The following is a 22,524-nucleotide window of genomic DNA, read 5'->3' on the forward strand; positions in this document are numbered from 1 at the left end:
CAGAGAACTGATAGTGCATGTAGTCTGCTTTGAAGCGTAGGTATCTTCTGCAAAATTCCCTGATTGGGATGTGCAGGTATGCTTCTTTTAAATCTAGCGTTGCCAACCAGGCATCTATGCCTAGCATAGGAAGCAACTGGTGATTAGTAAGCATCTTGAATTTTGGAATCTCCAAAAAGGTGTTTAGAGTAGACAGGTCCAGGATAGGACGCCATGAATTGTCTTTTCTGGGTACCAGGAAAAGTCTTGAGTAGATACCTTGTCCCTTTTCCTCTTCTGGTACCAATTTCAAAGCCATCATGCTTAAGAGAGAAAGTATTTGCTTTTGGGCCTCTGCCCACTGATTTGGAGGCAGATCTGGCCACCCGCTTGGTGTTGGCAATGTGTGGAAGTGAAATCTGTATCCCTGGGACACTATATCTAAATCCCTTTTGTTCTGGGTAATGAGTTCCCAGTTCTTTGCATGAAGAGCAATCCCCCCCCCCCCCAAAGGGGCAGTCAGTTGATAAGTGCTTGGAAATTTTAAAAGGAAGTCACTGAGACAGTTTACCATAGGGGAGAGTCTTATTACTCCCAGATTTGGAAGTGGAGGCCCCCCACTGCTTAGTCCTGTGTGTAGCCTGCGACTGCAGCCTGGGAGCTCAACTGGAGCTGGGTTTGGACTGAGAAGGTCTGGAAGAGGCAGGAAAGGACCAATTCTTGGAAGGCCAATGCCTACTAAATCTTGGAGGTTGTACTTGTAAAAAATCTTTAACAGTTTGCATAGATTTAGCTTTTTCTTCCATCTTTTTAAGAACTTCTTCTGCCTTGTTGCCAAACAGGCGGTCCTGGGTTTAGGGGAGCATCCAGTAATTTTGCTTTAAAATGATCGGGTAGGGATTGCTCCTTAAGCCAAGCATGCCTTCTAAGTACAGATCCAGTTACAGCAGCCCTGCAAGATGCCTCTAGAGAATCAAAACCAGATTGCAAAGTACGTTTTCCAACCTGTTCAGCTGAATAAAATAAATCCTGTAAATCCTTATTTTCAGCACAATCAGGAATCAACATCATTTTCTGTTTAAGCAATACAATAATATGCTGCTGATACTTCAACATAAGAAACTGGCAGTTTAAGGCCCTAATGGCCAAAGTTGCATAAGTGTATACCTTCTTACCCCATCTATCCACCGCCCGGGAGTCTCTATCCGAGGGGGTAGGATTTTTGGCAGTAGTAGCTTTAATGCCCTTGGGCCTCTGTGAAATGGTCTCAAGATCTGCAGTAGGATTTTTAAAAAGGAACTTGAGAGTCAGGGACCCTGTAATATTTATCAGGTTTCCTGGGAGCAGGAGGCAAAGAGTCATGGGCCAGGCTAGATTGTGCAAATGCATCAACAATGTCTAGTACAGGAGGTAAGGCTAAAGGCCTGTGCTGGGGCAGAAGTAAGAAATCCCTAAGCCTCTTTTTAGAATCAGAGAAATCCTGACTTTCTCAACGAAAATGCTCCCTGAGATTATGCAAGGTTTCACCAAAAGAGAAATCCTGGGGGGGGGGTAGAGTCCTCAGCATCAGAATCCTCATAGGTAGATGAGGGTAAATCCTGGTCAACAAAGGAAAAGTACAGTTTTGTACCTACCATAAATGTAGATGTCCGATAGGTATGCATCTGCAGTCATAACATATGGGTTGTCCTGCCTCAGGCAGCCCTTCGGTCGGCCGGATTCCAAAGTCTGGGTCTGGCCTCGGCTGATGTCACACTTCACCCGACGTCATTGCTCCTGGGGTATAAAGGCATCAGCCGACGCCATTTTCCTCAGTGTTTCTTGCCCCAGATGCCAAGTGCCCTCTAGGAAGGCTAAATTTGGATAAAAGTAGAAAATTCCAAACAGTAGAAAGCAAAAAATATATATACATATATACATACAAACAAATACACCATAATAGATTCCCCCAGCTAGCTAAAAGAGGGGTAAGTACCCTAGGAATACCACAGAGGGGAAGGAGGGTGGGTAATCCTGACTGCAGATGCATACCTATCGGACATCTACATTTATGGTAGGTACAAAACTGTACTATGTCCTTCAAGGATGCATCTGCAGTCATAACTTATGGGTAGAATACCATAGCCAAACTGGGGGAGGAGGCACTAAAATAATTATGGTGTAGTTAAGATCCCTTGCAAAACTGCAGTTGCAAAACCTGCTCGGGATATGGAGTATAAAGGAAGATTGTAATGCCTGGCAAATGTATGCACGGAGCTCCAAGTAGCAGCTTCTAAAATGTCTTTGGTAGCCACTCCTCGTAGGAAAGCTGTAGTGGTGGCTGTGGCTCTTGTGGAGTGAGGCCTGATATTTTCAGGAGTTGCCTTTCCATGAAAAGAGTAGCAGAATCGAATGCAATTTCCTATCCATTTTGAAATTGTCTGTTTGGAAATTGCTTTTCCTTGCACTCCTGTTGCATATACTACCAGAAGCTGGTCAGTTTTTCTGCTGGTTTTAGTTCTGTCCAGATAGTAGCGCAGTTGTCTGTGTACATCCAAGGTGTGCAGTAGTTTTTCCCCCCTGTTCTGTGGGTTAGGGAAGAACATAGGTAAATGAATAGCTTGGTTCAAGGATACCCTGGATACCACCTTTGGCATGAAAGTAGGATTGGTTCTCAGAGACATTCTATCCTGGTGAAAGATAAGGAAAGGCTGCACTGCCAGTAACTCGGATACCCTTCTTGCTGAAGTGATTGCTAGAAGGAAAGCAGTTTTCCAAGATAAGAACTGTAAGTCTGCTGATGCTGCTGGTTCAAAAGGGGGAAGTGTTAATTTTTCCAGCACAAAATTGAGATCCCATGCAGGCAGAGGTGGTTTCCTTGGAGGTTTTACATTTTTGATCCCTCTTAAAAATTGTCTGAGGAGAGGGTGAGAGAAGATAGGAGGATCCATGTTGTACTCTGCTGAAATTGCTGAAGCATGAATCTTAATGGAAGAATAGGACAGGCCATTGTGGAACAGTTCTGCTAAGTATTCTAGGATGTGTGCTAGGTTTGCCAATGTCACATTTGTTCCCTTTGATGCACTCCAAATGAGGAATCTCTTCCATTTGGCTGTATATGTTTTTCTTGTGGCGGGTCTGCGAGCCTCCAGGATAATGTCCTTGACCCTCTGAGATAAAACAGATTGGTTTTGTTTTATGCAATTTTCCAGGCAGTTAGCTGCAGTATTTTCAGGTTTGGATGCAGGGTCTTGTAGTTGTTCTGCGTTAGAAGTAAAGGCCATAGAGGTAGAGGCCATGAGTTCGTCCGAGCCATGCTTCTCAGTAGCGGGTACCAATGCTGCCTTGGCCAGTCTGGAGCTATCAGAATCACCTTTGGCTGTTCCTCCCTGATCTTCAATAGAACTTTGTACATCAATGGGAGAGGTGGAAAGGCATAAACTGTCAGGGCCTTCCAGCTGAAAGGGAGGGAGTCCACCCTCCAGGCTTGTGGGTGGTATTGTCTTGAGCAGAATTTCTTCAGTTGGTGGTTGAGTGGGGAGGCGAAAAGGTCCATCTCTGGCATTCCCCATTTCTTTGTTATGTTTTTGAAGATGTCTGGATGCAGCATCCATTCGTGAGCATCCGTGGTAGCCCTGCTTAAGCTGTCTGCTAGTGTATTCTCTTTTCCTGGTATGAATCTGGCCTGCAGTTGAATGTTGAGATTCAGACCTATGTTCCACAGGTCCATTGCCATCCGGCATAGAGGGTAGGAATGCGTGCCTCCCTGTTTGTTGATGTACCACATGACTGTGGTATTGTCTGTCCTTATCAGCAGGTGTCCTTGCTGGAGGAATGATTTGAATGCCTCGATTGCATGCTTCTCTGCCAGCATCTCCTTTAGATTTATGTGTAGATTCAGCTGGTCTTGAGACCATAGGCCTTGGATACACTTGCCTTCCATGTGTGCCCCCCAGTCTAGGTCTGAGGCGTCCGTGGTGATGGTCTGTCTTGGTTGTGGTTTGTGGAAAGGCAATCCTCTGTTGGTCTGGCAGGCCTGAGCCTACCACAGGAATTCTTTTTTCAGGCATGGAATGATTGGTATCATGGTTTCTAGACTGTGTCTGTGTTGAGACCATACATTCCTTAGGTACCATTGTAATTTTCTCATATGCAGCCTGGCATGTGGGATCAAGATTATGCAAGATGCCATGTAACCCAGGGCCTGCAGGACTTTCCTTGCAGTAAGCTGAGCTTGTCTTGTCAATGCCATGAAGTAGACTGGTAGTTGCTTTTGTTTTTCTTCTGTGAGAAAAGCCATCTGAGTTATTGTGTCCAGTTCTGCACCCAAAAATGTTATCCTTTGGGATGGCAGTAGTCTTGACTTCTGTATGTTGACTGTGTATCCCAAGGCTTGTAACAGTTGTATGACATAGGCCAAATCCTTTATTATTTTTGTCTTGTTGTCCGCTTGTATTAGGCAGTCATCCAGGTATGGGTAGATTTGAATTCCCTGAAGCCTGCAATGTGCAATTACTGATGCCAGGCATTTCGTGAATACTCTGGGCGCAGTAGATAAGCCAAAGGGCAGTGCTGAGAATTGATAATGCTCTGATCCTGCAAGAAATCTGAGGTGTCTTCTGCAATCTGGTCTTATAGGGACGTGCAGGTATGCCTCCTTGAGATCTAGAGTCACCAGCCAAGACTCCTTGCCCAACATGGGAAGAAGTTGCTGTAGGGTCAGCATCTTGAATTTTGGTACAATGAGATATGTGTTCAGTGCGGACAAGTCGAGAATAGGCCTCCATTGGGTTACTTTTCTTGGTACAAGGAATAGTCTGGAGTAAAATCCTTGGCCTTGTTCCACAGATGGTACCCTTTCTATTGCTCTCATCCTTAGTAAATTGATGATTTGTTTTAGAGCCTCTGATTTCTGGCTTGGTGGAAGGTTTGGCATTCCTCTCTTTTTTGGTAAAGTGTGGAAGTGAAACCTGTAGCCTTTGTCTATTGTTTGCAATGTCCATTTGTCTCCTGTAATGCAATGCCAATTTTTTGGAAATAAAGCTAACATTCCGCCCAAGGGTGCTTCCAGTTGTTCCTTGGTAGGCGGAATCAGAACCAAGTCATTGTGTGTGTCCTGTGGAAGTGGTTGTAGTCGCAGTTGTGGTGGTACTTCTCTGGTTGGCAGGTTGCCACTGGCGACCCCTGTAGGCACCCCTTGATTGACCTCTGCCTCTTGGGCGTCTATTTCTGCCCCTCTGAGCTCTGGAGGTGTCTGGAAAGGACCAATTCTTTGAAGGTCAATTTCTGCTGAACCTCGGAGGTTGGCCCTGCAGAAAATCCTTGACTGTTTGCACAGATTTTGCTTTTTCTTCCACTTTCTTTAGAACCTCCTGTGCAGGGGAGCCAAATAAACTTTGTTTCTCCATAGGGGCATCTAGGAGTTTGGATTTAACATGGTCTGGCAAGGATTGCTCTTTTAGCCAGGCATGCCTTCGAATCACTGCTCCAGTCATAGCTGATCTAAATGAAGCCTCCAGTGCATCATAGCCACATTTTAAGAAATGATTACTGACCTGCTGAGAGTTGTGTACCAAATCCTGAAGGGACTTACGGTCTAAAGGTTCGGTAGAGGAAAGCTTTTTATTCAGCTGATCTAACAAGAATTCCTGGTACTGTATCATGTGGAATTGACAGTTTAAAGCCCTGGCAGAAAGAGTAGCAGAAGTATAAACCTTTTTACCCCACCTCTCTAATGCTCTTGATTCTCTTTCAGAGGGTAGGGGGTTTTTGGCAGTGGCAGCTGCAACACCCTTAGGGCCCTGAGAAATGGTTTCTGGGTCTGCAGCATGGGCCTTATATAAGTGAAAGTGAGAATCCGGGACCCTGTAATATCTGTCAGGTTTGGCAGGGGCCGGGGGAAGAGAATCAGGGGCAGAACTGGCATCATTGTATGCATCATCAACAACTGATAGTACAGGTGGTATGGCTAAAGGCCTAAGCTGTGGCAAGTGTAAAAAAGTCCTTAGCCTTTTCCTAGAATCAGAGAAATCCTGACCCTGCCATTGGAAGTGTTCCCTCATTGAGTGTAAAGTCTCCCCAAATGAAAATTCTTCTGGGGGGGAGGCAGAAGGAATGGAGTCTTCTGCATCCGAATCCTCATAAGGTGAGTATGGTCCTTCCTGATGGTCTGATAAATCTGATCCATCCGAGGAGTAGTCAGAGGAGAGAGGTTCAGGGGGTTCAGTCCTAGGCCTTTTTTCAGGAGGAGGTTGTGAGGCCCTGTCTGGGTGAGGTTGGGATCCCCTAATCAGAGATATAAGGTCCTCAGCAAGGCTGAGAATCTGAGAACTTGAGGAAGGTCTGTGAGAGGAAGCTTTAGTTGGTAAGGCCTTGGAAAGTTTAGCTGCTTTAGCCCTGGAGAAGGCCTTAATAGACATAGAAGCAGGGGGTCTAGCTGCCCCACGTGCAGGAATAGAGATGTCCAATGGAATGGTGTCAAACAAATCTTGTGCGCCTGCTTCTTCGGTAGGAATTTCTGTAGTCGACTCAGCCGGGGCCTCTGTGGCCTCGGTTGTCGGAGGCATGCGTTCGGCAGAAGGAACAACCGAGGACTCGGTTTCAGCCGAAACTGAGACACTCTGGGTAGGCCTAACCGTGGTTTCAGCTGAAACGGCAGGCCGTGAGTGTCGGTCCTTTTCCTTGTGTTTTTTGGCTAAATGTGTAGTCGGAGTCTCCGACGGCATTTTATATGCAAAAGCAGGACCAAAAAACTCTTCTGCAAACTCCGACAGACGTCCAAGTGTCTGTCGGTTGAAGGAAGCACAGGCTAAACAAGCTGATACGTCATGGTCTGGGCCTAAGGAAGGCAGTAAGAGTGGAAATCCTTATGAGGTATTTGTTTCCCACAAGTTAAACAATTATTTACTTTGTCTGACATCGGCTGAAGCAAGAAAGAGTCCCCAACGGGGTACTTAGCTTTTTTAGAAGTTTTCGGTAGCTGAAATCTCTGGATCTGACCGACCGGCACTTGCGAACAGCTTCTGCTTCGGGCACCGCGCGGCAAGAAAGACTGAGGAAAATGGCGTCGGCTGATGCCTTTATACCCCAGGAGCTATGACGTCGGGTGAAGTGCGACATCAGCCGAGGCCAGACCCAGACTTTGGAATCCGGCTGACCGAAGGGCTGCCTGAGGCAGGACAACCCATATGTTATGACTGCAGATGCATCCTTGAAGGACATCATAAAATTCAGAATCCTGTTCAGAAGTATCATAAACAAACTCAGTCCTAGATCTCTCAGAGGGGGAAGGCTGGCTTCCCCTGATTAAAGTAATAAGGTCTTCAGCCATTTTTATCATCTGTTTTCTAGGTATGGAGGCCTGACCATGCAGTCTGGGAGTCAGTTTTCTAGGCACAGTTCGAGATTTAGGCCATGAAGAAGAAGATGGCGTTAGTTTAATACGCAAGTCAGTGGGCCTGAATACACCCTCAGAAGCATGTGGCCTGCACAGCGGCTCTGGATCCTTCCAATGTAGAGACATCCGCAGGTTCCACAGTTGAAGCATCTCGCGGCATAACGGACTCCAAATGGGTCTCAGTAGAGGCCTGCAAATCAAAAGTAGCGAGTATCGGGGGTTGCGAAAGCACCTCACTGAGTACCGGTGAACTGGCGACTGGCTTAGGAGAAGCTTCGTCGACAGCTTTGGACCTAGGCGGCCTGTCTCTGTCTTTATCTTTGTGTTTTTTCGGAATGCCGGTAGTCGGAAGGCTGACCGAAGACATATCAGGATAATTGTACCGAGCACCAAAATATTTAGAAGTGTAAATATACAGACGACGGATAGTTCGTGGTTTAAATAAGGCACAAAACCGACAGTGAGGCACGTCGTGGTCAGGGCCTAGGCAAGGAATACAGTATGAATGAACATCTTTGAGGTATTTGCTTTCCACAAGTAATGCGATTATTTAATTTTACTAACATTGGTTAAGAGCAAGAAAAAGTTTCCCCAATGGGGTACTTAGCTTTTAGTTGAAGACTTCGGTTCTGAAACTTGAAAACGAAAATTTCAGGAGTCGGCCGACCGGCACTTGCAAACTGCTTCTGCTTCGAGCACCGCACGGCAAGAAAGACTGATGTAATGGCGCTGGCTGCATGCTATATACCCCTCACGACCTGACGTCACGGAAGAGGAGACGGTGTGATAAGAGACCCTGGGACACAGGTGGACAGCAGTCTCTCCTTTGATAATCACATTGCCACAGTAGTCAGGAAATCCTTCTACGTTGCACACCTCATCACAAAAATTGCTCATCCAGGAAAAAAAGAGGTAACTGTTCTCCTCTACTTGTCACTCATTAGACCCATTACAGAGTACAATGCCTCTTTTAGTATGTACCTCACAAGACATCTACAACAACTGGAAAAGCCACAGAAATACCTCACAAAGAGGATTACCGGCCTCAAACAGATGCCCTATGCAGACCGTCTCAAAGAACTGCAGCTTTACTATGTCGCATATCGCCTACTCAGAGGCGATCTCTGCCTAAGACACAAAGCTATGTCAAACACAGAGCTTTTGGACATGCTCCACTTAAATAAATCCCAATCCTTCCGAGCTACACGGTCTAGGGACCTAAACCTTGTCACCACAATAAACAGAACATGCTGGAGGGATAGATTCTTGTCCCAGAGACTTCCCATACTCTGGAACAAACCACCTATCTATATCAAACAGAGCTCCTCATTAGCACTCCAAGAAAAATCTTGATGACTGGATGGGAGATAGGAAATTCACCCAGGGGATCACTTCTATGACTCTGCTCGACAGTGGCACAGGAAAATAATTTACTTGGGTGGTGAAAGCCAGGGTACCTTTTGGCTAGGCATATATAGGCCCTAGGGCCAATAGCCTAGTACCTACCTATGAACATGACACAAAATAACTGAATGAGGCATCAGCTGACATCTGTTTTACAGCCAGTCATCCAGACATTGATCCACAAGGATTTCTGTTGGCTGGGAAATCGTGAAAAGACTCTGGTATTCAGGCCAGTCATAAGCTTCTGCAAGGCAAGAAAACCCAACAATTAGTACTGTAACCCTAACTATGATGAACATCAAACTATAATGGACTGAATGAAATGTAGTCAGGCAACAGTAAAAAGACGGACACTGAATGCAAAATTGAAAATGGACCAAAGAAAATGGGATCCAGAGAAAGTTTTGCAGTGTAAGTGATTGAAGTACATAGCTAAATAAATATGGAAACAAGTAAGCATTCGGTATTATAGGTAAAGGGACGGGGAATGGGAAACCTGTGAAAGTTATGCTGTGTCAAGTCCTACCAGTCTTAAACCAAGAGTTGATGAAGGCTAAACTCCCATCACGTTATGTTTACTGCTCCAGCCTGCCTAAACAATAAGGCCCTCACTACCAACAGACACTAAATGCCCCCCCCCCCCAAGAAAAAAAGTTCCATGGCCTCTGACGAAGCCAAACAAGAACCCCTCCCCAGCCTAGCACAAGCAAGTAATAAGAACATGGTCAGCGTCAGGTAAACCACAGCCAGCATGCTACAGAAGTTATGCTCGACCTGATAGTTGTACTAAAGGAAATCCACCACCCACCATGGCATCATTCAACAACTCCTCCTGAAACAGAATTGGTCACACTTGCTAGGCTGAGTAGGGAGAGTGGGGTCCCAGAAAATAAGCCAAAATGAATATCCCTGATCCTCAACCAGGTGAGTCAAGGGGTCTCTCTGACCTCCCTCTGAGATCAGACAAACAAGTAAAAATTGATAAATGTGGAGAAATGCGATGGAAGCCTCCAGGATACTAAGTCACTTGGAATCATGTCCTTGCTAACCAGTGGCAATCTCTTTCCCTGCTAAGCTGCAAGGCCACAAAAAATGTGGATTTATAGTTAGGGGAAGTAAGGCCCCAACCAGGTCTCTGAGAATTCCACAATAAACTGACCGCCTTCTCATGGGCAGGAAAAGGAGGCCCTCATCAGCAAATGACAAGTTTCCTTCTGTCATAAGATACCAAATTCAGGGAAATTTTTAAAAGCACTAACTTAAAAGGTCATACAAATGTAGCAGCTTGTGATAACTGGAAGGATTAGAGATCCAAAATCACAGGTAAAAAAAAAATAACAGAAGTGAATGGCAAATACACAGTTTTATTCAATGTATGACAGAGTGTCACAGTATGTGTATGCAGATATGACCTATCAAGGAAGGATTCTGAAAAAGAATGTCAAATTCTGACAGCTGAGGATCCATTGCGGTGCACCTTGAATGCTAATTCATCAAAATAAATAAATACAATTAAAATTAAATAAAAAAAATAAATAAATGTGAAAGGTGCCTAGACACCTCCAACAGGTCACTAATTTTACCCAAGCAAGAGCCTTAGTGCAAAATGATTGGCAAATTTAAGATAAGCTAACTTTTTGGAGTTTACCACAGCAGCAAACATGAAAATAATTGAAGCAAGCACAAAAATCAGAAACGTCAATCATTACCAAACAAGATTTAGAAAGAAACTGTATCACACACTGACAAACTTTAGAGTTTAACTCCATTCTATTTCAGAGATCTCCCCAAACCCATACAAAACATTCATGGTCTGAAAACAAACACTTAGCAATCAACCAATAGAAAAAAAAAACAGCTCTGATGTTGCCATACATAGGGAAAAACAAGGAAAATTTGTGGTTTTAAATTGTAGTATACGTACTGAATTGTTTAAAATTCTACACCAAGACCACACAGTCATGCCACTGGCACTGCAACTATCCCATGTTCTGCTCTAACAAATTACAAAATTTTGCTTACATGAGTGATGGCTGCATTAGTGTAAATGATGGGATATGACAATATTGTAAAACTTTACTGAAATTTAAAACATGGAGGAAATACAACTTTCGTGAAAACATGCTAATCAAGATGAGATTTGTAACTATAATGTAGTAAGCTATCACTTAGCTTTCATCCCTTTGTTTAACAATAAAGGGCACATTTATTAATGCACCTACCTTTCTGGGTTTTGATGTATTCTGTTCCCTCTCTCTACTTTTCTTCCTCTTTTTATCTATTACTTTGGTGATTCTTGTTGCAGTTAAGGGGACAGTCGTTAAGGTGTGTTGAAATGCTGTGTGTAACTCCACCGGTACTTCATCACCACTTTCTGTTGCACTTGTGTCTCCATCTTACAAGACAATGAAAACAATCAACACAAACACACAGGGAATTGGAGATTATGACTGAAAAAATATCCATGAAGAGTCAACATTACAGATGCTTTTTGTACATGCACTATTTACCTAAATAAATCAACAAAACATTAAAAGAAAGTAAAATAAAGTACAGTTTTGTACCTACCATAAATGTAGATGTCCAAACAGGATAGCATCTGCAGTCCTAACAAATGGGTTGTCCTGTCGTCAGGCAGCCCTTCGGTCGGCCGGATTCCAAAGTCTGGGTCTGGCCTCGGCTGGTGTCGCACTTCACCCGACGTCATCTCTGCTGGTCTTCGGGCATAAAGGCATCAGCCGACGCCATTTTCCTCAGTGTTTCTTGCCCCAGATACCAGTTGCCCTCTTGGAAAGCTAAATTTTGGGTAAATGCCAATGTTTCCAAAAAAAAGTAGTAGGCAAACACAAAAAATAAGCATGTATGTACATATATACAAACAAATACACCATAAGAGATCCCCCCCCCCCAGCTAGCTATTAGGAGGGTAAATACCCCAGGAGTACCACAGAGGGGAAGGAGGGTGGGTAATCCTGACTGCAGATGCTATCCTGTTCGGACATCTACATTTATGGTAGGTACAAAACTGTACTATGTCCTTCAAGGATGCATTTGCAGTCCTAACAAATGGGTAGAATACCACAGCCAAACTAGGGGAGGAGGAAGAAGAATTATGGTGTAGTTAGGATCCCTTGCAAAACAGCAGTGGCAAACCCTGCTCGGGATCTAGAGTATAGAGGTAAGTTATAATGCTTGGCAAATGTATGCACGGAGGTCCAAGTAGCCGCCTCAATAATGTCCTTGGTTGCCACTCCTCGTAAGAAAGCTGTGGTAGTGGCTGTAGCCCTTGTAGAATGAGGCCTTATGTTCTGTGGAATTTGCTTTCCATGGTAGGAGTAACAGAATCTTATGCAATTTCCTATCCACTTGGAGATTGTCTGTTTGGAAATTGCTTTTCCTTCCCTTCCTGTTGCATAAGCTACTAGAAGCTGGTCAGTTTTTCTATTGCCCTTGGTTCTGTCCAGGTAGTAGCGCAACTGTCTATATACATCCAAGGTATGCAGCAGTCTTTCCCCCCTGTTCTGTGGATTGGGAAAGAAGGTAGGTAGGTGGATTGCCTGGTTTAGAGACACTCTGGATACCACTTTAGGCATAAATGTAGGATTAGTTCTCATGGACACTCTATCTTGATGGAAGATTAGGAAGGGTTGTACTGCCATTAAGGCCTGTAGTTCCAAAACCCTTATTGCTGAAGTAATTGCCAATAGGAAAGCAGTTTTCCAGGATAGGTGTTGAAGATCTGCTGTTGCTGCTGGTTCGAATGGAGGGAGTGTCAATTTTTCTAGCACAAAGTTCAAGTCCCATGCTGGTAACGGTGGTTTCCTAGGAGGTTTTACATTCTTGATTCCTCTGAGGAACTGCCTGAGTAGAGGATGTGAGAAGACAGGGGGATCGAAGCTGTATTCTGCAGAAATAGCTGATGCATGTATCTTGATGGAGGAATAGGACAGGCCTGTATGGAGAAGCTCTGCCAAATACTCCAGGATGTTGGCAATATCTATCTTTGACACATCTTTTCCTCTTTCAGTACTCCAAATGACAAACCTTTTCCATTTTCCTGCATAGTTCCTTCTTGTTGAAGGTCTGCGGGCCTCAAGGATAATGTCTTTAACCCTTTGTGATAAATCTTGGTTATTTGCTCTTATGAAATGTTCCAGGCAGTCAGTTGCAGAGTTTTCAGGTTTGGATGCATGATATTGTAGTCACTCTGAGTTAACAACAAAGGACTCAGAGGTAGTGTCCACGTTCCCCCCCCGAGACTTGCTCCTCAGCAATGGATACCAATGTTGTCTTGGCCAATTTGGGGTTATCAGAATTATCCTTGGACGTTCCTCTTTGATTTTCAGTAGTACCTTGTGCATCAAAGGAAGAGGTGGAAATGCATATGCTGTCAGGCCTTTCCAACTGAAGGATAGAGAATCCACCTTCCAAGCAAGTGGGTGGTATGTCCTTGTGCAGAATTTCTTGAGCTGGTGATTGAGTGGGGATGCGAATAGGTCTATTTGTGGCATTCCCCATTTCTTTGTGATGGCCTTGAAGATGTCCGGGTGTAGCATCCATTCGTGAGCATCTGAGGTAGTTCTGCTTAACATGTCTGCTAGGATGTTTTCTTTTCCCGGTACAAATATTGCCTGTAACTGAATGTTGTAGCTCAGAGCCATATTCCATAGGTCCAGAGCCATTCGGCATAGGGGTATGAATGAGTGCCTCCCTGTTTGTTGATGTACCACATGACTGTGGTGTTGTCTGTCCTTATCATTAATTGGCCTTCTTTGAGGAATGGTCTGAAATTCTGGATTGCTAGTTTCACTGCCAGCATTTCTTTTAGATTTATGTGCAGGTGCAGCTGATCTGGAGTCCATAATCCTTGAATGCATTTGTCCAGCATGTGGGCCCCCCAACCTAGGTCTGAGGCGTCCGTTGTGATGGTTTGGCTTGCTTGAATGTTGTGGAAGGGCAAACCTGGGTTTGACTGGCATGCTTGAGCCCACCATAGGAACTCTTGTTTCAGGCATGGGATTAGTGGTATTTCGGTTTCTAAGCTGTGCCTGTGTTGAGACCATAAATTCTTTAGGTACCACTGCAGCTTTCTCATATGTAGTCTGGCATGGGGATCCAGGATTATGCATGATGCCATGAAGCCCAAGGCCTGCAGTATTTTCCTTGCTGTTAGTTTGTTCTGCTTTGTTAATGCCAAGAAGTAAAGAGGGAGTTGTTCTTGTTTTTCTGCAGTTAGGAATGCCATCTGTTTTACTGTGTCCAATTCTGCACCCAAGAATATTCTTGTTTGGGATGGTATTAGTCTTGACTTTTTTAAATTGACTGTGTATCCCAGGGCTTGTAGTAAGTAAATGACTCTTTGTAAGTCTTGTGTCAGCTTGCTTTTGTTGTCCGCTTGTATCAGGCAGTCGTCCAGGTATGGATAAATTTGGATTCCTGTAGCCTGCAATGGCGATTACTGATGCCAGGCATTTAAGTGAACACTCTGGGCAGTAGATAAGCCAAAGGGCAATGCTGAGAATTGATAATGCTCTGATCCTGCAAGAAATCTGAGGTATCTTCTGCAATTTGGTCGTATGGGGACGTGCAGGTATGCCTCCTTGAGATCTAGAGTTACCAGCCAACAATCCTTGCCCAGCATGGGAAGAAGTTGTTGTAGGGTCAGCATTTTGAATTTTGGAACAATGATGAATGTGTTTAAAGCGGACAGGTCGAGAATAGGTCTCCAACTTTTCTCTTTTCTTGGTACTAGGAAGAGTCTGGAGTAAAATCCTTTGCCCTGTTCTGTAGGTGGTACCCTTTCCACAGCTCTCATCTTTGTTAATTGAGCTATCTGTTTTAGAGCTTCTGTTTTTTGATTTGGTGGTAGGTTTGGTATTCCTCTTTTTACTGGTAAGGTGTGGAAATGGAACCTGTAGCCTTGGTCTATAGTTTGTAAAATCCACTTGTCTCTTGTGATATAGTGCCAATTTTTTGAAAATAAGGCTAACTTTCCGCCTAAGGGTGCTGCTATTTGTTCCCTGGTAGGCGGTGTCAGTGCCAAGTCACTGTGATTGCCCTGTTGCAGTGGCAGTGGTTGTGTCTGTGCCTCGTTGGTTATTGCCTTGCCACTGGCGTCCTCTGTAGGCACCTCCTCTGGGTTGATTTCTGCCTCTGGAACGTCTATTCCTACCTCTCTGAGATTTAAAGGAGTCTGGAAAGGACCAATTTTTGGAAGGCCAGTTCCTGCTAAACCTTGGAGGCTGAACCTGTAAGAAATCTTTAACTGTTTGTACAGATTTTGCCTTCTCTTCCATTTTCTTCATTACTTGCTGGGCAGGATAACCAAATAGACTGGCCTTATCCATAGGAGCATCTAATAGCTTTGCTTTAACATGATCCGGCAAGACCTGTTCTTTCAACCATGCATGCCTTCTTATAACTGTGCCAGTCATGGCTGATCTAAATGAAGCCTCCAGTGCATCATAGCCACATTTTAAAGAATGGTTACTAACCTGCTGAATGTTATTCACCATTTCTAAAACATATTTCTTATCTAAGGACTCATCAGAGGACAGTTTCTTAGTTAACTGATCAAGCATAAACTCTTGGTATTGGATCATATGAAACTGACAGTTCAAAGCTCTAGCTGAGAGAGTAGCAGAGGTGTATACTTTTTTACCCCATCTCTCTAAGGACCTGGATTCCCTTTCAGAAGGGAGAGGGTTTTAAGCTGAGGTCGAGCTACTGCCTTAGGCCCCTGGGAGATAGTCTCAGGATCTGCAAGGGAGCCTTGTATAAGTGGTGATGGGTGTCCGGCACCCTGTAAAACCTATCGGGCTTGGCAGGGGCTGGAGGTAAAGTATCAGGAGCAGTGCAAACATCATTAAATGCATCATCCACAACAGGAAGAACTGGAGGTATAGCTAAGGGCCTATGTTGCGGTAAGTGTAGAAAGGTCCTAAGCCTTTTTCTTGAATCTGAGAAATCTTGTCCCTGCCATTGGAATTGCTCTCTCATGGCATGTAAGGTTTCCCCAAAGGAAAATTCCTCTGGTGGAGAGGCAGAAGGTATAGACTCTTCAGCATCGGAATCTTCATAAGTAGAAAAAGGGGCCTCTGGATGGTCTGTATTGTCTGAATCATCAGAAGAGTCATCTGAGGACACTGGTTCAGGGGGCTCTGCTCTAGGTCTCTTTTCTGGAGGTTGAGAGGCCCTGTCTGGGTGTGATTGGGATCCCCTAATTAAAGAGATGAGATCCTCTGCCAGAGTAAGCATTTGGGAACTGGAACTGGGCCTGTGAGAGGGGGGCTTAACAGGCACAGACTTAGCAGTTTTGGCTGCTTTAGCCCTGGCAAAGGCCTTTATAGACATGGCTGCAGGAGGCCTAGCAGCACCACGTGCTGGGGTAGATACATCCAAAGGGATGGTGTCCGATAATTCTAGAGAAACCACATTAGTAGGCAAAACTTCAGAGGCCAATTCAACTAGGGTAGCAGGAGGCTGGGTAGTAGTCATGGATTCGGCTGAAGATTGACCCGTTTGCTCGGTTTCAGCCGAAACCGAGACACTCGCGGTTTGATTAACCGTGGTTTCGGCCGAAACCGCGGACCGTGAGTGTCGGTCTTTTTCTTTGCGTTTCTTAACAATTTGAGAAGTCGGAGGATCCGACGGCATAATGTACGCAAAATCTGAGCCGAAAAACTGTTCAGCAAACTCCGACTGACGCCTAAGCGTTCGTCGGTTGAAGGAAGCACAGGCTAAACAGGCTGCTACGTCGTGGTCTGGGCCTAAACAAGGCAAGCAGTAAGAGTGGAAATCTTTATGAGGTATTTGTTTCCCACAAGTTAAACAGTTATTCACTTTTTCTGACATCGGCTGAGGCAAGAAAGAGTCCCCAACGGGGTACTTAGCTTTTTAGAAGTCTTTGAAGTAGTATTCGGTAGTAATCTCTGGATCTGACCGACCGGCACTTGCGAACAGCTTCTGCTTCGGGCGCCACGCGGCAAGAAAGACTGAGGAAAATGGCGTCGGCTGATGCCTTTATACCCGAAGACCAGCAGAGATGACGTCGGGTGAAGTGCGACACCAGCCGAGGCCAGACCCAGACTTTGGAATCCGGCCGACCGAAGGGCTGCCTGACGACAGGACAACCCATTTGTTAGGACTGCAGATGCATCCTTGAAGGACATCATAGTAAACAAAGTTAATTCCCGGTAACACTACAGCTTAGGAAAGCATTATGCAGTGCATGTATCTAGTAATAATACAAGTATTTACCCTATCTGTGTTAACGCTGCAATATGACTAACTTTTACATCTGATAACCATTCTGACAGTATGAATGCCTACCATCACGTACGCTTAATTTTCACAAATAAGAGGTACATTCTGACCCAATAAGCTGATTTATAACAGCACCTTCTTTCCCTGGATGGGTCAACGATTGCAGTCATCCTCTCCACCAGTCACAATTCTACATTTTTATTGGCATCTCCATCACCAAGCATTCTGCCACAACCCATACTTTGTATGCACAAAGCATCTAAATCCAGATTCTGCCATTTTCACCACTCACTACAATGAACAATTACACTTCTAACGAGTCAGGTGTATACATGTCCAAATTATACAGGACTCCCCCAGCCAAGGATGGACAGAGGGGGAAAAGCACAGGGAAACCAGGACTGAAACACAAAAGGCGGGGGTGTATCCATATTCATCAAGGATGCTCTCACCTCCAAGGTTAGTGGCGCAGCACAATGCATCAGAGATCATCCATGTGCAACTAACAAAGGACAAAACTGCAATCCAAATTGTAGCTTGCTATAGATCACCCACCATGGCCCAGGATCCCCATTCTGCATTTCTGGAGACACTGGGAAATATGAAGGTCCTACCAAACACCTTAATACTGGGTGATTTCAATTACCCAAACAAAATGGGAGAACTACTCAAGTACTAACTCCCTTGCCCAACGCTTCCTAGAATTTATAAACTCGAAAGCCCTGGATCAACTGGTCAACACCCCCACCAGAGGGAACAACATATTGGACCTGGTCATCACCAACATGGGCAACTGGTGTTCCACACCGGAGGTCAACCCCTCGCTGGTTAGAGAAGACCATAGACTAATCACTCTGGATATCCACATTCTGCCCCCACCCCCCAATCAAGGAAACCACCATGAAAAACTTTTCAAAAGCAAACTTCATATTACTTAAGACAGAGGTGGAAAGGTTCACAGCCCCCATGCTAAAGGGCAATGCTGTCCAAGCTGCTGAAACCTTTACAAAGGCACTCTATGAGCATCTGCAGGAATGCATGGATCATGCTATCCCAAGTAAAACCAAGACTCACTCCTCCAAGAAAAGGAAACCAGTCTGGTGGACCCCTGCCATAAACAAGCTATATAACAGAAGGAGGAAACTAGTACAGAAAAGAGTAAAATCCCAAGAAGGAAAGACATCCCTGATAAGTATCCGCAAAAAACTACGATCCCTCATTAAATCATCCAAGGCTAGTTTCGAAAGAAAAACTGCCAATGACTCCAAAGATAACCACAAAGCGTTCTTTAGCTATGTCAAGAACTTAAGTGGAAACTCTCAGATCTGCTCTGAGTTGGTGCAGAGTGGCACAAAATACACTGAACCGATTGATATTGCAAACATTCTGGCAGACAGGTTTAGTGCAAACTTCACCCCCTAAAGGGCCCATAACCATACCAGAAGAATGTAGGGCCCCGTCAATCACCGACACACAGGTTAAAACAGACCTATCCAAAGCCAGAAAATAGAAGTTATGTCCTTACCATAATGTTCCATGTGGAGTGTTCATCTCGCCTTTGTTCTTACACCTGGGTTCGGAGCCGATCCTCGGCTCCGTGTCGGCCGCTTGGCAAAGCTCTGCATCGAGAAGAAGCTCGAGACCAACCTAACTCCCACAATCCCCCTCTGCCTTTACCTCAGATCTAGTTTGCAAGCAAATCAGAAGCCAACAGAGAGAATATAACACATTCATGCCAACAAGAACAAACATAGTTGAAAAATATAACCACAACAACTGCATAAGGCAGAAGCAGGAGAACCAAACCAGACACCTAAACTGGACGTTCTTCCTGAGGGTGGGAGGGTGGGAATGTAAGAACAAAGGCGAGATGAACACTCCACATGGAACGTTATGGTAAGGACATAACTTCTATATGTGAGTGTTCAATCTCGCCATTTGTTCTTACACCTGGGTAGCGTCCCTAGCTCCATATTCCTGAGGAACTCACGGGAGAACGTTCCTGAGCACAGTGGAACCAAAGGTTGCCCTGTCCCTAGAAATCCTGTCTACTTTGTAATGAGTAATGAATGTATGTGGTTTAGACCAAGTGGCAGCCGCACAAATAGTGTCTAATGGTAGGCGGGCTGCATGAGCCAGGGATGTAGATACTGATCTTGTAGAGTGCCCTTTGGGCGTGACAGGTAAAGTTTGCTCCAAGGCAGTATAAACAAAAATAATACAATCGGAAAGCCATTTGGAAAGGGTTCGTTTCGTAACTGCCATACCCTTCCTGCTGTCTGCAAAGGCTATAAAGAGCTGGTCTGTTCTTCTGTGATCTTTTGTTCTATCCAAATAAAATCTGAGTTGTCTATGCACATCTAACTTGTGTAACATATATTCCAACTTATTGGAATGGTTTTTGAAAAAGGTGGGGAGCTCAATGGACTGATTAATATTATTAATGGAGCAAACTTTGGGAAGAAAGGATGGATTAGTGCGAAGAGATACTCTATCAGGGTGAAAGACCAAATAAGGGTGTTTAATGGAAAGAGCTTGAAGCTCTGATACCCGTCTGGCCGATGTAATAGCCACCAAAAATAGGGTCTTCCATGACAAAAATTTCAAAGGACAGGAAGAGGCTGGTTCAAAAGGTGGTAGCATCAGCTGAGATAAAAGAAGGTTCAAGTTCCCAGGTGATGTAGGACTTCTAACTGGTGATCTAATATGGAAAGATCCTTTTAGAAAGGCCTTACAAAGTCTGTGAGCCATAATAGGAGCCCCACTTTCTTCCACATGAAAGTTTGAAATGGCAGCCAATTGCACTCTCAAAGTGGCAGGAGAAGCTCCTTGATGGAACAGTTCGGTTAAAATCTCCAAGACCCTATTTAGAGGAGCTATCACGGGGTCCAATTGTTGTGTAATTGCCCAGTGCACAAAACGCTTCCATTTACTAGTGTAAATCTTTGTAGTGGAAACTTTATGAGAAGCCACCAGGATATTTTGAACTGCAGGGGAAAGAAGATCAGACCTGGCTAAGAAGGGAAGCGGAGCAGCCAAGCTGCTAGTCTGAGGGAGAGAAGCGACGGGTGGGGAGCCCCTGACGAGTGGGTCAGTAGATCCGGCTTCGGGTCAAGGATCAAGGGTTCCCGAATTCGGTGTGCTAGAAGAAAGGCAAACCAGATTTGACGAGGCCAGAATGGGGCAATGAGGATAATTGTCCTTTGCAGGTTGTTGGCTTTCTGTAGAAATTTTGCAATCAGGGGAACAGGAGGAAAAGCGTACAGGAGACCCGGGGGCCAATCGTGAACCAGAACGTCCCTGGGGACTTCCCCTGGAGGGGGTAATAGGGCAAAGTAGCTCCTGCATTTGGCGTTCATTGGAGACGCAAACAGATCGCAGGAAGGCTGGCCCCACTTGCAAAAAATTTCCTTCACAATTGATTGTTTGAGGGACCACTCGTGAGGTAACAGGATGGCTCTGCTCAACCTGTCCGCTATGACGTTGGATAACCCCGGGATGTGCGTTGCTATCAGAAAGCGACCCATGGACTCCGCCCATTGCCAGATTCTCATGGCCTCTCTGCATAGTTGATAAGACTTGGTTCCCCCTTTGTTTATGTACCAGACTACGGACATGTTGTCCGTCTGAACTGCAATTGTCCCTAGAGGAAGAAGGGGAGCAAAGTGTTGCAAAGCTAGAAACACTGCCCTCAACTCTAGAACATTGATGTGCAGATTGTACTCCAAATTGGTCCATTCGCCTTGGACTCTGTCCCTGAAAGATGCCCCCCCCACCCTATCAGGGAAGCGTCCGTGGTCACCGTAGCTGTCGGCGTTGGTAGCACAAATGGTCTTCGGCTGGAAAGATTGCAAGTCCGAAGCCACCAAGCCAGGTGTGATTTGCATATGTTTGTGATGTGAATTTCGTGCGTCAGGGGTAACTGTTGGAACGACCATTGTGCAAACAGTAGCCATTGAAGAACTCTCATGTGCAGTCTTCCCAAGGGTATCGCAATGAGAGAAGCTGCCATGAGACCCAAAACCTTCAGAACCAGTTTCGCTGGGGATTTTCTGGATGATAGAAGAAGAGATGTATGGTTTTGTAGGGAGGCTATCCTTTCTGGAGGAAGCCTCAGAATTAAGCAACGCGTATCCAATTCTGCTCCTATGAATGAGATATGCTGTGATGGCTGTAGTAAAGATTTTTCGAAATTTACGGAAATTCCGAGATGAACACAAAGTTGTAGTGTGTAATCCCTGGCCTGAATCAGTCGACGCTCGGTGGTGGCAGAAAGGAGCCAGTCCAGATACGGAAACACCTGGAATCCCAGGCGTCTCAAGTGAGACGCTACCACTGCTATACATTTGGTGAAGACCCTGGGGGCTGAGGTCAGACCAAAGGGCAGGGCTCGAAACTGAAAGTGACTGGCTCCCAGCCGGAAGCGCAAGTGATCCCTGGACGCCCTAGCCATTTTGATGTGGTAGTATGCGTCCTTTAGATCTATTGAGCACATCCAGTCGTCCTTCTGTAAGAATGGAAGGATCGATTGAAGCGTGACCATCCGGAACTTTTCTTTCTTGATGAAGGTATTGAGTTTGCTTAGGTCCAGAATTGGCCTCCAGTCCCCTGTCTTTTTTGGAACTAAAAAGAACCTTGAGTAAGTTTGAATCCTCTTTGGTCCGCTGGGACTGGTTGGATGACTCTTTTTTCTAGCAGCTTTGAAACTTCTATAGCTGCATTGCCTCGCAGATGGGGCGGCACATCTGGGAGTCTTTTCTGCAGAATTGGGGGCAATAGGAAGGGAATTCTGTAACCTCTGGTAACAATGCTTTTTACCCAATTGTCTGATGTAAGACTTTGCCAGGCCTGAGGGTATAAAGCTAAGCGACCCCCGACTGCCTCCAGAGCAGGACAGTCGGGCCTCCTCTCAGGAGTGCTGGAAAGGATTCCCGGGGAGCGTATCCCTGTCACCTTGGTTTTGCAGACCCCCTCTGCCGCCAGGGCGACGTCTTCCACCTCTGCCCCCTCCTCTGCCTCTAGAGGGGGCATCACCCTGTGTGCCTGGGAAAGAAACTTGGGATTTTCGAAACCACATTTTTCCACCACGTTGCCCTTTGGGGTACGGTCTGGATGGGGTGGAAAAACGGACTCCGACAGCAGACAGAGTCTTTCCCTCTTGCTCACACCGGGTAAGGGTCTCCTTTACTTTGGGGCCAAAGAGAGTGGCACCATCAAATGGGGCATTAGTAAAGGAAGACTTGAAGGCTTCCGCAAAGGAACATAAGCGCATCCAGGATTGTCTACGAAGAGCAATCGCTGAAGCCGCTGCTCTACTCGACCCTTCGGCTGCATATGAGATCAGCCTCATGGACGAGTTTGCAATAGATGTAAGGGTATTGAGATGTGCTGTAACTTTCTCCGAGACAGCAGCATCTGTAGTACCCTGGAGGGTATCTCCCAACTCTTTGATTAGATCCCTCTGTAACCATGTGAAGTGGGTCAAATAGTTCAGGGATCGC

The 22,524-nt window shown here is 45.3% G+C and overlaps 1 protein-coding gene across 1 annotated transcript in view; it reads right to left on the reverse strand.

The window, feature by feature from the left end:
- Nucleotides 1-22,524, reverse strand: part of KMT2E (lysine methyltransferase 2E (inactive)) — a gene marked incomplete in the record, with an annotated part of 3,388,239 nt that overhangs the window by 2,234,789 nt on the left and 1,130,926 nt on the right. The window contains 1 exon segment of the mRNA XM_044088526.1: nucleotides 10,981-11,153. Within this exon segment, the coding sequence (XP_043944461.1) occupies nucleotides 10,981-11,153 (173 nt within the window).

The sequence above is a fragment of the Protopterus annectens genome, chromosome 11.part0 (genome assembly GCF_019279795.1).
Source record: "Protopterus annectens isolate FY-2018-M chromosome 11.part0, PAN1.0, whole genome shotgun sequence".
Classification (NCBI taxonomy): Eukaryota; Metazoa; Chordata; order Ceratodontiformes; family Protopteridae; genus Protopterus; species Protopterus annectens.